The sequence below is a fragment of the Suricata suricatta genome, chromosome 14 (genome assembly GCF_006229205.1).
Source record: "Suricata suricatta isolate VVHF042 chromosome 14, meerkat_22Aug2017_6uvM2_HiC, whole genome shotgun sequence".
Taxonomy (NCBI): Eukaryota; Metazoa; Chordata; class Mammalia; order Carnivora; family Herpestidae; genus Suricata; species Suricata suricatta.
The window spans coordinates 60902955-60920085 of NC_043713.1; the positions used below are offsets into that span (position 1 = coordinate 60902955).

General features: G+C 41.1%; 1 protein-coding gene across 3 annotated transcripts in view; it reads right to left on the reverse strand.

Annotated features, from left to right (window-relative positions):
• PI4KA (phosphatidylinositol 4-kinase alpha) overlaps positions 1-17122 on the reverse strand; it is a 104481-nt gene extending 87359 nt beyond the window's left edge. Inside the window, exons 1-2 of one of the 3 annotated variants that reach the window (XR_003902916.1) lie at positions 16978-17059; positions 271-387 (exon numbers count right to left, since the gene is read on the reverse strand). Coding sequence is in view for 1 of the 3 variants with exons in the window: in XM_029922963.1 (XP_029778823.1) it covers positions 271-369 (99 nt within the window). In the remaining 2 variants the exon portion in view is untranslated. Of the gene's footprint in view, positions 1-270; positions 388-16977 lie in introns of those variants that run through there. The other 2 variants (XM_029922963.1, XM_029922962.1) reach the window with 2 other exon arrangements.
• Positions 17123-17131: the final 9 nt, after the last annotated feature.

Sequence of the window (17131 nt, forward strand, 5' to 3'; positions counted from 1 at the left end):
TATATATATATGTTTTTTAACTTAATATAGTCGCACAGCTCAAAAAACAAAACTTCCTAGGAAAGTATACATTAAATTATAATTAAAATATTTAAATCACACACACACCTGTTCCACCTACTCTGCCTCACCATCACAAACCACCTTTGTTAGGTTTATATGCATTCTTCCGGTACTGCTTCAGGTAAATATACCCAGGTACAAATTCGAATTCTAATTACATTCCCCCTCTTACACTGCAGAAACACTTTCAGTGTAGTAAAGACTTACCTGAAGATCAGATTCAATGAGAAAAATGCCCAACGCAATCACTGCATCTCTCCGTCGCTCATCTAATTGGAAGATCCCATGGAAATCCACTGGGCACATACAAAGCAGCTTTTGGACCTAGAAAATGAGACCAACAACAACCAAAAACCCATAGATTAAAAAACTATAAGCCTATACTCAGAATATAAGATATAAACCAGTAGCATAAGACAGCAATGAGTCTATATAATGAGTAAGTCTTTGTGTTCCAATTCGAAGATCATAAAAAGATAATTTCCAAGCTTCCAAAATGATCATGCACATGCTCCCAAAACATATGTGCACTGAGAAGCCTGGATCAAGGGTTAAAAGATGTACACACAGAGGAGGTAGAGCACAAGAGCTAATGTCTGCATTTCAGAATCAGAATAATTATGGATCTCCACTACTCAGTGGTACCTAAAAGCACTTTACTCAAACCTACCTACAGTCACAATGCCTCCCATACTGTTCATTAGAAGATTATATGTGGGGGGAAAATAGATGAAATGTGGGTAAAGCACTTAGGACTGTGCACAGTACATACTACGTACTTAATAAACAGTACCTGTTGTTACTGAACATACCATAAGAGTGGCTAGCAGAAGCAAATGGGCAGTAAGTCAGCAATTTACTGAATATATGGAAAACTTAGGATTATTTTCAAAATAAAACAGTAAATATCTGACATAAAGAAACTAAAAATTTTGATTTATTATGAATAGGAAAATAGGTGATACCAATCTTCAAAATCCCTGCCATAAGAACCTTTAAGGAGAGAGCATTCAGACACACCAGGAGGCCTCAACCTTGCTGTTCTGTTATGGATCCAGTGAGAAGTTGTTCACTGACATTCATACAGTTTCTTGGGATATTGCAAAGGAAATCGAGTATAATGCTTGAGATTTGCTCTGAAAATATCAATTACTGCCACAATTTTAAAAAAAGAAAGTGTATTTTATGTATTTTTAAAAATTTTTTACATTAAAAAAATTTTTTGTCCTGTTTATTTATTTTTGAGAGACAGAGAGAGACAGCGTGAGCAGGGGAGGGTCAGAGAGAGAGGGAGACACAGAATCTGAAGCAGGCTCCAGGCTCTGAGCTAGCTGTCAGCACAGAGCCTGATGCGGGGCTCAAACCCACGAACCGTGAGATCATGATCTGAGCTGAGGCCGGCTGCTTAAATGACTGAGCCAAACAGGCGCCCCTACATTTATTTATTTTTTGAGAGAGAGAATGAGACAGAGTATGAGCAGAGAGGGTCAGAGAAAGAAGGAGACACAGAATCTGAAGTAGGCTCCAAGCAAGCATTCAGCACAGAGCCCGACGTGGGTCTCAAACCCACCAACCATGAGATCATGACCTGAGCCAAAGTTGGATGCTTAACCGATTGAGCCACTAAGGTGCCCCAAAGAAAGTGTATTTTATTTATTTAAAATTAAATTTTTTACTGCTTTTATTTATTTTAGAGAGAGAGAAAGAGACAGCATGAGCAGAGGAGGGTCAGAGAGAGAGGGAAACACAAAGTGTGAAGACAGGCTGCAGGCTCTGAACTAGCTGTCAGCCCAGAGCCTGATGGGGCTCGAACCCACGAACCATGAGATCACGACCTGAGTCGAAGTCAGATGCTTAACAGGCTGAGCCACCCAGGTGCCCCAAGAAAGCATATTTTAAAAGGGCAAATACACAAGCCAGAAAGAGAAGCACCTTCTAACCTTAAGAGAAGCAACATTCTTTGTCTTAGTAATTTTCCTCTTAGGAATGATTGTAAAGAAATAGAGATCTTCAGGCAAAGATTACGGAAAATACTTTCATCACAGCGTTGTGTATATTAATTGAAAATCTGAAACAGCCTAAATAACAACATTAAGAAAATAAATGATTCAACCTAATGAATTAGGTTGAAACCATAGACATTAGGTTGAACCATATGAAATTTCTGATATTCAACCACATTTTTGACCTACAAAAACAATGCTTTCATAAAATTTAACCTAAGAATACAACATTAAAAATGGTATTTTTCCAAGACTAAGCAATAACATGAACAGTGTTATGAGAGAAATGATCTGAATTACCATATAGAGAAAAACTACTGGAAGAAAGTATACCAAAATGTTGACAGTTATGAGAGGCAGGATGACCAGCGGTTTTACATTTCTTTGTGCTGTTTTATATTTACTAAAATATGTTCTGGGAGAAAATGTTATTTATGTAATCAGGAAAAACATTTAGTAAAAGTTAAAAATATATACATATGGGGGATAATCCATACTTCTATGATTAAATAGTTAAAAGAGCATAAAATAACAGGCAACAGAGAAACAGAAATGCTAAATTCCCACTTTTCTTCAGTGTTCCTCCACTTCACAGTCAGAGGGGAAAATAAAATACAAAGAGAGCTGGAGACCAACCACAATAAAGTGATCATTTCAGAGACTCCTCTTTCACCAGTGAATCATGCATGCTGACAGAGTAAAGAGTCTCAAGAAACATCCCTGTAAGAAATCGAAAGAAGGTGGGTTTATAGCAGAATGAGTCAATGAGATCCAAAGAATGCAGAGGGAGGAGTCGTGTCAAAATCTATGTACTTTGTCCTGTGCAATACTTTATCAACATCCTGCTCAAACACACAGAAGATACACAATGCCACATACCTGCTGGGTGAAGCTAATGTGCTTAGCTAATCTCTTAGCGGACTGCCTGTGATGCACATCACGTCCTGCTTTAATGTTTATTCAGTAATAAAAGTTTCATTTCTCTACTTCTGTGGAGAGGGCTTAGAGAAGCCCTTTACCTTTGTAGAGAGCACCTGGGAGATTTTGTTTGTAATTATGTTTCCCCAACAATAGTGCCTGAAGGACTATTTTTAATGGGGTGATCAGAGAAGGCCTCTCTAAGAAGGTGCCTGTTAAACTGAGAGCTGATTGGGGTGCCTCAGTCGGTTGAGCATCTGACTCTTGACTTCGGCTCAGGCATGATCCCAGGGTGGTGGGACTGAACCCGTGTCAGGCTCTATGCTGAGCATGGAGCCTGCTTAAGATTCTCTCCCTCTGCTTGGCTCCTTCATTCTCTCTCTCTCTCTCTCAAATCACAAATTAAAAACAAAAATATAAAAATAAAAACGGAACCAGATGGGACAAATAAAGATGATTCATTCTGGCAGAGGCCACTGGAGAGACAGCACAATGGGAAAGGGAAAGCAGGGATGCCCAGAAGTCCAAATTCAGGCAGAGTCTGAGAGCCTAACTTGCACTCTAATAGCAATGCAAACTCAAAGCCAAGGAGGTACACAGAGGCCTTAAAATCTCTAGTTTAGAACTGAGGTTTAGAAGAATCCTTCTGGGGGCGCCTGGGTGGCTCAGTCGGTTAAGCCTCCATCTTCGGCTCAGGTCATGATCTCACATTTGTGGGTTCGAGCCCCGCGTCAGGCTCTGTGCTGACAGCTAGCTCAGAGCCTGCAGCCTGCTTCCGGTTGTGTCTCCTTTGCTCTCTGCCCCTCCCTGCTCATGCTCTGTCTCTCTCTGTATCAAAAGTAAAATAAAATATTTAAAAAAATTTAAAAAAAAAAGACATGGAAATGATTTGTCACCTAGAGTCTCAAGAAAGGTACACAGCTCTGCAATCATCTTGATTTTAGTCCTGTGAGACCAGTGTTGGACTTCAGTCTATAGAAATGCAAAACAGGGGTGCCTGGGTGGCTCAGTCGGTTAAGCCTCCATCTTCGGCTCAGGTCATGATCTCACATTTGTGGGTTCGAGCCCCGCGTCAGGCTCTGTGCTGACAGCTAGCTCAGGGCCTGGAGCCTGCTTCCAGTTCTGTGTCTCCTTCTCTCTCTGCCCCTTCCCTCTCATGCTCTGTCTCTCTCTGTATCAAATATAAATAAAACATTAAAAAAAAAATAAAGCTCAACATTTAAAGAAAAAAAAAGAAATGCAAAACAATAAATTTGTGCTGTTCTAAGCCACTAAATTTGTGGTAATTGCTGTCACAACAGCAATAGGATACTAATACAATTTGGTCACAGAGTATTAAGCAAAACTTAAAACCTGGACTGCCTACCCAGGAAGATATAAAAATTACCAATCAGATAAACATTTTTTAAAAAATTACAAATCAGGGTCACCAGAGTGGCTCAGTTGGTTAGGCGTCTGACTTTGGCTCAGGTCATGATCTCACAGTTTGTGGGTTCAAGCCCTGCCTCGGGCTCTGTGCTGACAGCTAGCTCAGAGCCTGGAGTCTGCTTCAGATTCTGTGTCTCCCTCTTTCTCTGAGCCTCCCCTGCTCTCTGTCTCTCAAAAATAAATTAAAAAAACAGAAAAAAAAATTTTTTTTAATTACAAATCAGATCATAGGCAATACTTATTTCCTACTTTACTTTTTTCTGTATTTCTCATAAAGAACACCATTAACTTTAGAATCAGAAAAAACATTTTTTTAAATAGTGGAAACGATTTTGCCATTTAGTGATCTTATTTTTAAAAGAACAATAATTAAAATAAAAGGACTGTAATATTTATACTATTATACTAAAACAGTATAATAGAGTATTAAACTTTATAATATAGCATAGAATGCAGAAAAAACAAGAAAAGTGTATAAAATCTAGATAATCCAAAGAAGTAATGTAAAACTGAAGAAAATCTGGGTCAAATAAACTAAATAGATGTTTTCTTTAGACAACAGTCTCACAACTTCCTTAATTCTAACATCTTAATATCAGTGAAACAACTCCTATTTATTTGTTTTTTTAACGTTTTATTTTTAAGTAATCTGTGGGACTCAAATTTACAACCTTGAGATCCATAGCTGCACACTCCACCAACTGAGCCAGTCAGGTACGCTAAAATAACTCCTATCTAACTACAACTCCCCCTCTTCCCCAGTAACTACAATTTCCCCAGGAGTCTCAAACCAAGTAGGAAAGTTCCAGCCCTGACAAAGACGCCTGCAGCTGCACAACAGGCACAGTAAAGACTAAAGCAGGTACCACGTGAAACAAAAGACCCAGCAATATAAAGTTTAATCTCACAAAATGGTCTTGAAAATATGTCACAGCTCTGTGTAAATAAAAATCAAACTTATTAAATTACTTCATTAGCAAAAAAAAAAAAATCACAGGAAAAATGGAATGTGAGCTTTTCTTTTCATTGAGTATAATTTCACTAAAGACATCCGGAATACATGCAAGTTCATCTGCTCCACTGAGATGATGCTCACCTGGACTTCAGACCTAAGGACCTCTCACAACTCCCGAATGTACGCAGAATCAGAGATGGAGAGCTGAAAGAAACTGCACACTCATCTGCCAAATGTCACCTTCCAGCAGATCATGTGTAATCAATCCTATCTTTGTTTAACAGGTTAGGCAACTAGGTCCAGACAGGTTAAGTACAATCTTAGTGAATAGACTCTTAAGTAGAGCCTCTGACTTTTATCTCTCCCTACACCAATATTACTACCCCAAGCTCATGCACCTTCAATGGCTCCCCATTCCAGTGACCACTCAATGCACACTCTCAAACTGGCAATGAAGGTCCTTCCCAATTTGCCCCAAACACCCAAGTGCCAAATACAGTGCTCACTTCTCCCTACCTGGCCTTTTCTATGGTTTTCACCCATCTGTAACATTTCATTCAACCTGCCCTATCTCCCCTATAAAAATTCTATCCATCCTTCCAAGATCCATCTCAACTATCTCCCATTTTTCAAAACTTTCTCAGACCCCAATAATGTGCTACAATCCTTCCCATCATACCTCTCAATAGCCCACCAAGAATAACATAATTCTCTTGACATAATTATCTTTTTAAAAGTCTTATTTTGGAGTTACTTGTATGCTTATCTTCCACTAACTACAGATAGGACCGTGTTCCCCTCATCACTGCCCCCCACATCACTGTATCCACTGCACCCTACACATTCCAGAAACTTAACAACTATTTAGTGGAACTAAAAGAGCCGATGTCCCGGGGATTTAATGAGATGAGAAGGAAAGTAAAAAGAAAGAGAACCACTGAAACCCAGCCTTCCTACTGTAGGGCTTAACTATGTGCTGATATTTGTCATATAACCAGTACTAGGCACAGTGTTGGCATGCAATTGGCACTGAACAAATATTTGCTGCATCATCAAATGAATGGAAGGATGGATGGAAGAATAATCAAATGAAGTCATGTATAAGATATAGTCACACTCTCACAATCTTTATAATTCAGCTGGAGTTACAAAATCAATAAAAAGGACACAGCTAGTGAATAACACAGGTTAGAAACTAAATGATGACGGTCTCCGAAAGCCTGGTACCAGGTCTAGGCTCTGATACAAAATGACCTTGGAAACTGGGACTCTTGTGGTGGGGGGAAAAAAAAGTGAAGACTTGAAGCTAGGTCCTATAGAAATCATCCCATACCAGTTAAGGAAAACCAGTTCTGCCGGGTGCCAGTCTCCAAACACTAACGGTCAACAGTTATTGAACATTTATCACAGGCAAGGTGCTGACTTGTATTATCTCATCTAATCCTCACAATAGTGCTCCGAGTAGTTATTTATTATCTTCATTCTATGCATGAAGAAACTGACACACAGAGAGGTCAAAGTCCTCATGCAGAATAAAGCATTAATGCTGCAATTTTAAAAACTTAAAAGAAAAAAATAACACTGGTTTTTTTCCCCAGAATTTTATAATCAACTAACAAGTTGGTTGTTTTTAAGGGGTAAAGGGAGTAGATCCTGTTATTATTAAAGGTTGTTAAGCTGGGAATCTGACAGAGATAGCCATTTACAAAAAGGATCCAGAGGGGCTCTAGGCAACACTTTGAGGAGGTAGCTAAGTCAATGGACCACAAGGAGGCAATAAAGGTCACTCATTTAGACTTTGCTAAGAACTCTTGACAATACTTTAATGGAAGGCTATTAAAAGAGAAAGACCACACAGTGAATTTATACTGCCAAGGTAAAAAAAAATGCCAAACCAAGGAGAAAACAAGGTGCCCCCATAAGTCTGAACGACTGGGCAGAGAGAACTGCAGATGAAAAGTCAAACATGACAGTGGGTGTAGGTAAAGTATTTAGGTCAAAATAAACCTACAATAATAGCATTACATGCTGGGTAATTAAACGATTTTTTTAAAAGAATACAACTTTTGTTATCTGAAACCTCTGGGAATAGTCTTTATGGAGAAACAAAATTCCCTGAGAACAAGATTTTAAGCTTTAAGCACTAATGGTAGTGTTTTGTTGAATCCTTTTTTTAATCCCTCCCTCTTTTTTTTTTTTTAGTTTATTTTATTGGGGGTAGGGAGAGGGGCAGAGAGAGAGGGAGAGAATCCCAAGCATGCCCTGTGCCTGATCCCACAAACCACGAGATCATGACCTAAGCTGAGATCAAGAATCAGATGCTTAACTGACTGAGCCACTTAGGTGCCATGTTATATACATTTTTTAAAGTTTATTTAATTTGAGAGAGAGAGGGATAGAGCACCTGCACAAGCAGGGGAGGGGTAGAGAGGGAGGGAGAGAATCCCAAGCAAGTTCCATACTGTCTGCACAGAGCCCAATGCAAGGTTCAAACCCATGAACTTCAAGATCATAACCTAAGCCAAAATCACAGAGCAGGAAAGGGCATCCCAAACAGTCATGCAGGTCTAAGTGGAGGAGATAATAAGTAAGAATACAGGATGTCTAAAGCAGCCGGAAATTCTCAAGAGGAGAGAGCTAAACAAAAAAATCTCCAGAAATCAAAATAAGAGTTCCCCTGAATCTTTGATGAATACTAAGACACACTAGTATAGGTGATATTCCATGAAGTTGGAAAAGAACAAGTAAGGAACTGTGTCCTGAACCCTGTGTTCCCAGAGTTCATATATAGCTGAGAAGAGTCTGAGTTACTCCCAACCAGAGTGGAAAGCCTTCAAAGCACTCAGTAGAGACCTCAAAAGGGCCATACTTCAGCAGTGGAGTTAAACAATCCTTGTAGCAAAAGCTATTATAGACCTGCCCTAACAAAGTTTTAAATTAGTTTTGTAAAATTAGCTTTATAGCTTTCCTGTTTCTGTGGTCTGAGATATGTCTTTTGGCAGAAAATCAGGCAGTCATAGGGTTCACTTTGTTTCCTCTGACTCTCAGGTATTAAAGTCCTGTGCATGAAATCAGTGGTTTCATATACTTGTCCATTTTCCTAGTTGTTTTATGGCAGGAAGGTAAATCCAGGTCCTATTATTCTCTCAGAGAAAGCATTTGAAAAATTCCACACTGCTTCATGATAAAAACACTCAACAAACTAGAAATAGAACTTCCTCAACTTGAAAAAGGGCATCTATAAAAAAAAAAACCTCACAACTAATATCATATTTAATGGTAAAAGGCTGAAAGTTGCCTCCCATTAGGAACAAGACAAAGATGTCCACTCTCACCACTTCTATCCAGTATTGTTCTGCAGGTTCTAACCAGGACAATTAGACAAGAAAATGAAATAAAAGGCACTCAAATTGGAAAAGAAAAAATAAAACCATATTTGCAGATGACAAACTTTTATATATAAACCTAAAAAAATATTAGAACTAAAAAACAAGTGTAGCAAGGTTGCAGGATACAAGATCAATATATAAAAATCAATTGCAGTTAGGGGTGCCTGGGTGGCTCAGTCAGTTAAGCATCCAATTTTGGCTCAGGTCACAATCTTGTGGTTTTGTGAGTTTGAGCCCCGCTGTGCTGACAGCTGAGAGCCTGAAGCCCGCTTCAAATTCTGTGTCTCCCCCTCTCTCTGCCCCACCCATGCTCCTGCCCTGTCTCTCTGTTTCTCAATAATAAATAAACATTAAAAAATTTTTTTAAATCAATTGCAATTAGAGTTTCCATTTTACAAGATGAAAGAGTTCTGAAGATGGATGGTGGTGATGGTAGTAAAACATTATGAATGTATTCACAAAAACCATTTACTTTTGCTTCCTGGCACTTGTTAGCGTTTTCAGTTATATTCACTTCCAGTTTTTGTTTAACGGTTGTATCTCTCCATGACAAACTCTGTGACAGCAAAACCACATCTACTCATTCATCCCTCTAATGGGGCCCTCTAAGGCCTGGCACACAGCAAGCACTCAAAGATTTACTGAATGAATAAGCAAATGTCACCGTTTGCTTTTATAACAGTACATATAGCCTTGGCCGGCCTAAATCCAGGCTTCCAGACCAGTTTTACACACAGAAGTATTCAGGAAACGAGAATAGCTTCAGCAGCAAAGATAGAGCCCCTCAGAATTAAGTGAATAATGCAAGTGAGATCTGAGGATTTTTGCCTCCACCCTATATTTTATCACATAAACATAAATAGTGTTCTGGCTGGCTTGGCAACGTTCACGAAGGCCACGCCTTTCCCCAAAATTCCAAGATACATGAGAGAAGCAAATAGAAACACAAATAAATATATAAACAATGAGGACAATGAAGTGCACAGATAAATTTCAACAATTTAAATCAGGTATAGGAATAGATCTGGTGGAAGGGACCGAAGGCAACCACATCCCCGCCAGGTACAAACTGCTAACACAGACAGCAGAAAAGAAAATCTGTGGTAAGGAGTAAGAAATAGAACATTTCTGCCCTCTGGGGGAGTAAACAGCTAGTGAGTGACAGGTCAATTCCAAGACTCCCCAAGGGCATCAATATAAACCATATGGTCAGACTAATGTTAATGCATATCACTTCTTGGCCCTGAAATATTCAAGGGCTCTTCCCTGTCTTATCAATTCAATACAAAATTTGAGTCTGAGACTACATATGAAGCCATCTGCTTTCTTCTCCACCTTCACTTCCATTCTTTAAATATACTATATTTCTAGGGCACTAGGTGGCTTAGTTGGTTTAGCATCCGACTTCGGCTCAGGTCACGATCTCACAGTTCGTGTGTTCAAGCCCACAACAGGCTCTTTGCTATCAGCACAGAGCCTGCTTAAGATGCTCTGTCCCCTTCTCTCTCTCTCTCTCTCTCTCTGCCCCTCCTCGCTCTCAAGTGCTCTCTCTTTCTCACTCTCTCAACAATAACCATTTACAATAAATAAACATTTTAAAAAACTAAAAAAAAAGACCCTCTTTTTCTACTGAACCCAATTACTGCTGTTCCTCATTTTCTTTTGTTCTTTGCTTTCTTCTATCTGAAATGACCTTCCATTCCCAACTACTCTTAGCATTTACAAATACCCGTCCTCATCACTTTCAGGCCTTCCATATTTAAAATCTCAGCTGAAAGTAACTTCCCAGCAAGTGCTTTCACTTTCTTAGAGCATGTTTCACTTTTTTACCTTCTAAATTTTCACATACCTGTCAAGAGTCATGGAGAAAAGTTTTGGGGCCTGAAGAAAAAATTATCTGTACTACCCATTCCCATGCCAACAAAGTGCAAAACGGCTAAATATCTTCACAGAGGAGTTTTACTGAAAGGCCATATGGTCCCCCACCACCAGCTCCTTTCTGGACAGACAACTGGCCAGCCCCCACCTATCATTACTTCTACTTATTATAAATTATTTGAGGGTTAGGGTTGTGTGCACACCTAGACCCAACTATCAAAAAAAAGATACCCAGAGCAGGCACAGCTAGAAGTCAGTATCCAAGCAACAATACTCCAAGTATAAAGAGAACCCTGAATTCAAGTTTCCTCATAGCAGAATACAAGAGCACAATATCACACCATTACTTCTGCCTCATGGGTTTTCTGATTGTTTGTTTAATTCATAATTTAACATAGCCAACCATGGTAAAATATCATTATCTTAGAATCAAAAGAATAAGGCCCCCTTTTATGCTTGCAGAGTTAGCAGGAAAAAGTAAATAAAATCCAACCACAGTGAAGCTATAGACAAACATGCACAAGGTCTCTTGCTGATGCTAAGTACAATCCTCTGAAAACAGTTGGGCAGTAAACATCAAGACCCAACCACAATTTAACACAGGAATGTAATTCAAAAGAAGACAAAGTTCTAAGTGTACAAGCATGCTGTTTTACAAGGGAAAAACTAGACAGCCTAAACAGAGAAATGCTTAATTATGATCTGTCTATAGAAAACATGACATGTAGCCATTAAAATAATAAATAAGGGCTATTTTTGAAAAAAGCAATAAAGTAGAGCGCCTGGGTGGCTCAGTTGGTTAAGCATCTGGCTCAGCTCATGATTTCAGTTTGTGAGTTCAAGCCCCGTGTCAGGTTCTGTGCTCACAGCTCAGAAGCTGGAGCTTGCTTCACACTCTGTCTCCCTCTCTCTCTCTGCCCCTCCCCTGCTCACACTCTGTCTCTCAAAAATAACATTAAAAAATATTAAAAGAAAAAAGCAATAAAGTGAATATAGCTAAAGACTAAAAAGGAGGTCTAAGAAATTAAAATGCTAAAGGGTTAGTGTTACGGGATGAATTATGTTCCCCCCAAATTCATATATTGAAATCCTCATCCTTCAGGCACCTCAGAATGTGACTGTTATCTGGACATAGGGTCTTTATTAACACGAGGTGATTAGGGTGGGCCACTCCTATCAATCTGGCTGGTCTTCTTATAAAAAGAGATTAGGATGCAGACAGGCACAAAGGGAAGACTATGTGAAGACACCAAAAGACAGCCACCTACATGCCAAAGATAAAGGCTTCAAAGGAAACCAACACAGCTGACACCTTCTTCTTGGATGTCTGGCGTCCAGAACAGTGAGAAAATAAATTTCGGTTATTTAAGTCAATGTGGTACCTTGTTATGGCAGCCCTACCTAACTAACATAGTTAATGTGGTACATGATTACAGGTAAAGACTTTTTCTTCTTCCGATTTCTTAAAATATTTTAAAGCTGGTTTAACAACAATGGTTCTAATAACATGAATTCCCTCTACTGACACTAATTTTCTCTCCTCTAACCCTATAGATGGTTGTTTTGAACATGGCCTCCCAAAGGAAAGGGAGCAAGGATGGAAATTTTCAGCTTATGATGCTGAAAAAAATGTCAACACCATGATTTTACTCCATGGCAAACCACTCTAAAGGAGTGGGTAACTATGAACTCCAGAAAACCCACTGCCCTGAGCATCAGGACACACACTCTTCCAATTAGAGATAGAAGTAACCAGCTCATCTTCTGCAGCACAACTGTCCACCAGGGAGGGGTCTGGCCTGTCCCTAATGCTGCAGTGCTATTTAAATGCCACACTGAATTAGCTAAGACACCTCCAGATTCTGGCTCTCTAACTGAAAAAAAGAGAGGCTATTTTAGGACATGGAAAAAGATTCTGATCAAAGCCTCTTAAGGGTGGGAAGAGGGATGGAAGGGCAAGAAATGCTGCCTACTTTTCAGCTCTGCTGGGAATTCTCCATGCCCCAGGGTTCGGGGTCCATTAGTATGATACAGGCCAGGTAAGGAAAGGCAGGAACAGCTTACCCATATCTTGGGTAGAGAGGAGTATAACCAGGCAGATCCAGGAAGAAACATGGCAGAGGCGGCTTAGTAAGGTCTGAAGACAGCTGAGAAAGAGGAAAACAGGGCAAGACTAGCAGGCAAAAAGAAATCAGAAAGGGAGACTGGAAGCCGACTGTACACGGAGATTCCAGTGTAGACAAAATTCTCTTCTTGTCTATTTCTCTCCTCCCACCTTTCTCCCAAAGGGAGACGGCTGAGGACTGCATGGGATATGATCCCTCTAGGACACAGATGGTATCCTCAGAGGTAGCCTGCAATCCTGAGAGTGGGCCTTAGGGCTATGGCTCTAGTCTTCGGTACAGCCTAGCAGTAAAAGGTCAAAGCTCAGATATGGATCAAAGAATAGACATCCAAGACTTTTAGGTTTGACCACCTGAATATGGCAGGAGTCTGGTCACCAGAACTGTATTACAACAGTAGATGGGGGAACGTGCAGCAAGTCTGACTTGATGCTCATCACCTAAGCAACCTTATTAAAACTGTTTCTTATTGGGGCACCTGGGTGCATCAGTCAGTTAAGCATCAGACTTCAGCTCAGGTCATTATCTTGAAGTTTGTGGATTCGAGCCCCACGTCAGGCTCTGTGCTGACAGCTCAGAGCATGGAGCCTGCTTTGGATTCTGTGTCCACCTCTCTTTCTGCCCCTCCCATGCTTGTACTCTATCTCTCCCAAAAATAAAATAAAAACATTTAAAAAATTAAAAGAAAAAAACTGTTTCTTATTGACCTGGCCTACCTACCTCATACTAATCAACAGTAGGTGCTCAACAAATGCTTTCTGAGTGAAAGAGTGAATTAAATAATTAAAGGAAAAGTAAAATCCACTTAGTAGCAATAGGCTAGTTTCACAGCCTAGACTTAATATAGGTGAGTGGAATAAGTAACCACCACTAAAGCATGTAGATAGACAAAGATAAGGAAAATTATGTCATTACTGTGCCCCAAGTGCCATAAAACTATGTCAGGGTTGCCTGATTACCAACATCTGAGGTGACATGTCAGGTCTAGCTCAAGAAACTTAGCCTTCTTCAGCTCAACATTACCTGAACCAAGCCCCACTAAGTCCTCTGCCTTCTCCTGGGGGGGGGGGGGGGGGAGAGGAAAAAACAAACAAAGAAATGAAACAGAAAGAGGCTTTTCAACATTCATCTCCCCACTTAAGTCACCACCTTCATTATCCTGGTGGGTACTCAGAAATTCCTTTACTCTTAAGAACTTCAGGATTTCCCTAGGAACACTGAGGGCTTATTGTCTATTGGCTTAAAGTTGTGGGATGTAGTAAGCAGCCATATATCATAGGACTAAATAGTAACAATGACCCCTATCACAATCAAGTCTTAAGATCCCAGATAAGACTAACAGGAATCTACATATATGTGATGGAATCAGCCACATACAAAAGCCTTCTCTAAGAAAGAAGTTATTTCAGGGTCTCCAAGACCACCCACATATATATAATTGTACTTGTAGCCAAATTCTAATACAGTAAATTATATTACAGTGAATTTATCAGTAAGAGAAAAGGGCAGGTGGAATCTGGAGAAACCTGTGCATGGGCTTCCTCATGTTCTCTCCTTCCTGTAAAGGTATACCCTAAGCATGCTCCCTTCTACAGCAGCAAACAATGTAGTGACATGTGTGCTATGTTTGTACCTAGGAAGTCCAACAGAGACACAGCACCCAAGGTTTTTATTGACAGACACAGGTACTCTCTACCGAGCAACCATTAAAATCCTAGAGTCCAAGAAGGAAAGCAGATGTTCAGTATAAAGCACATTAATTGCACAAAGAGTCTAGGCACCGTGAAACACTCTTTATCAGTTAGGAAATTGATGGAACAGTTCAAGAGCCAAGTTCCCAGATGTGAGCCCAGGACCAACCTCGCAAGCAATCCCTTCTGAAGCCTCAGGCCTGCTGTTAACTCTTTTCTGATTTGTAAATGTTGCCCATGAGAATGAAGTACCTCCCAAACTAAGAGATGATATTGGGGAGCTGACAGTCTAAAAAATGCTTTTAAAAAAATGTTTATTTATTTATTCGGGCGGGGGGAGCACACAGGAGGAGCAGAGGGAGAGGGAAAGAGAATCCCAAGCAAGCCTGACCATGTCAGTACAGAGCCCAATGTAGGGTTCAAACCCATGAACTGTGAGATCATGACCTCAGCCAAAACCAAGAGTCAGACACTTAACCAACTGAGCTTCCCAGGCACCCCTAAAAGCTGTATTAATTAGTTTAAAATATATTGTAATTTTGACAACTGAAGCAGTTACTATAAAATACAAAGCTAACAGCACTGCAATTACAGAATGTTCTTGCGATTATCCAAGAAGGCTGAAGAAGCCCAGTTGAGCTTAAGGTGCATTTCTCAGAATTACTGAGTGGGAACAGGTGCCCTGCTAGAGCTGCAGGACTATCTTTTTTCCCCTTAATTGTAATGTTTGTTTTTGAGAGAGAGCACATGCACTCATGTGAGCAAGGGAGGAGCAGAGAGAGAGGCAGACAGAGTATCTAGAGCAGGATCCACGCTGCCAGTGCAAAGCCCAGTGTGGAGCTCCAACCCATGAGCCATGAGATCATGACCTGAATAGGTCGGACACTCAACTGATGAGCCACCCAGGCGCCCCTGCAGGACTGTTTTCTTAAAGATCACCCACTCTCCTACAATCTCTTCTCTCTTCTTCAAGTCCAGCAAGCAAACTTCTGATAGGATTTTTGGTCCTCCTACTAAGAAGAGAATGTGCTGACTAGCTGGCATGAATTTTATTTGATAAGCCAGCACTGTGGTCCATTAGTCAGGCTCATCCAATGGTAACAGTTCTTAATCATTAGGTTCCCATGTGCCTGCCTTTGTGTCATTTTCTTGATCTCATAATACTCTTAACAAGTACTGTCCTTATATTTTGCAAGAGAAACCAAAGGATTGTATTGGGGAACTGACCTAACCAGAGTCATACTAATGTGAGCAAATGATAGAGGATGTAACTTCAGGTAGTCCTATCTCTAGAACTCATATTCTTTTCATTCAGTTGAATTCCTCCTTCAGTCAGAAGTCAGGCTGGCATCAGTCTCCCAGGACCTGCTCACCCTGGGGGTAAGTGAGAAGTCAGGTTTAAGAACCCACAAAGCCAAGGAAGGAGTAGGTCACTATGCCAGAGTGTCTAATACAGCATTTCAGCTTCACCTCTCACCAGAAGCACAAAACTACCCTCAACAGCTGCAGGCAGGTCTCCATTCTCCCTACTCTTAGACAACAGATCTCTTTCCACCTGCCAGAAAGCTGTATGAAAAAAGAATCCCATCCCTTCAGTGCTAATACACTTTAATGAGTCTCATCACACCATGGTGGGGAAAGAAAGCTGACATTTACTGTTCACCTATTCTGCCCCAGGCACTTTATGCTTTGAATTCATTTACTCCTCAAGAACCACTTCATTTCACGCATTAAGGAAACAGGCTCTGAGAGTTGAAGTAACTTGCCCAAGAGGACAAATAGTGACAGTGCAGGGACCAAACAGGTCTAACTCTAATATCTGTGTTCCTTCCACCTTCCGAGTCACACCTTTGATTTGCCTTTCACTTTTCTCCCAAAGAAAAGACACTCCCAGCGTAAGTTGTCCTTTCTCCTCTGAAGGAATCCTGAATTCAATTCTCTCCCCATGACAGTTCATTACCCCTTCCCAGCCAATGTCCCTTCTTCAAACACCATCTTTTATCCGGTCTAACGCTCCCTCTAGACTCACGGAAAAACAATGAGCGGATCTGCATTTCAGAAGGCACTTTCATATTTACTATTCCACTTGCCCTTCACAACGCCGTAAAGTGGGCAAAGCAGATGAAAGCAACCCCATTTTACGAGAAACGCATCTCTCCAAGGTCACGGAATAAAAAGCAGAGGAAATCGGGAGCAGAGCCCCAGGTTTTGACTCTAATCCTGTGCTCTTCCCTCTGCTTCTCACTGCCTGCCCCTGCGATGCCACAAGCTCAAACCCCGGCCTGTAGCTCATGTCCCTCGTACGCCACCCACCCGCAACGTCCCTACCTGTCCTGCTCACTCCTTGCTCAAGTCCCCCCTCCCCCTTCATCAGCACCCTCGGCCAATGGGCCTCCTCACCCAGCAAGCTCCCTCCCTTCACATATCCCCTGGATCGCTGGATCGCCAACAGACCCTCCTCCCACCTCCTCGCTTCGCCACCCTAGATCGCTTCTCCTGTCAGCTCGCGGCCCTGGCGGCCAAGGCTACCTTCTCCAATGATGCTGGTCTCTGCACGGCCAGGGAGCGGGCCAATGATAGGACTGTGTTGAAATAGAAGCCCCGTGAGGCGCTGGAGCCGGGGCCAGAGCCGCCACCGCTGCTGACGCCGCCGCCGCCGCCGCCCCCTCCCCGGGCCGCCGCC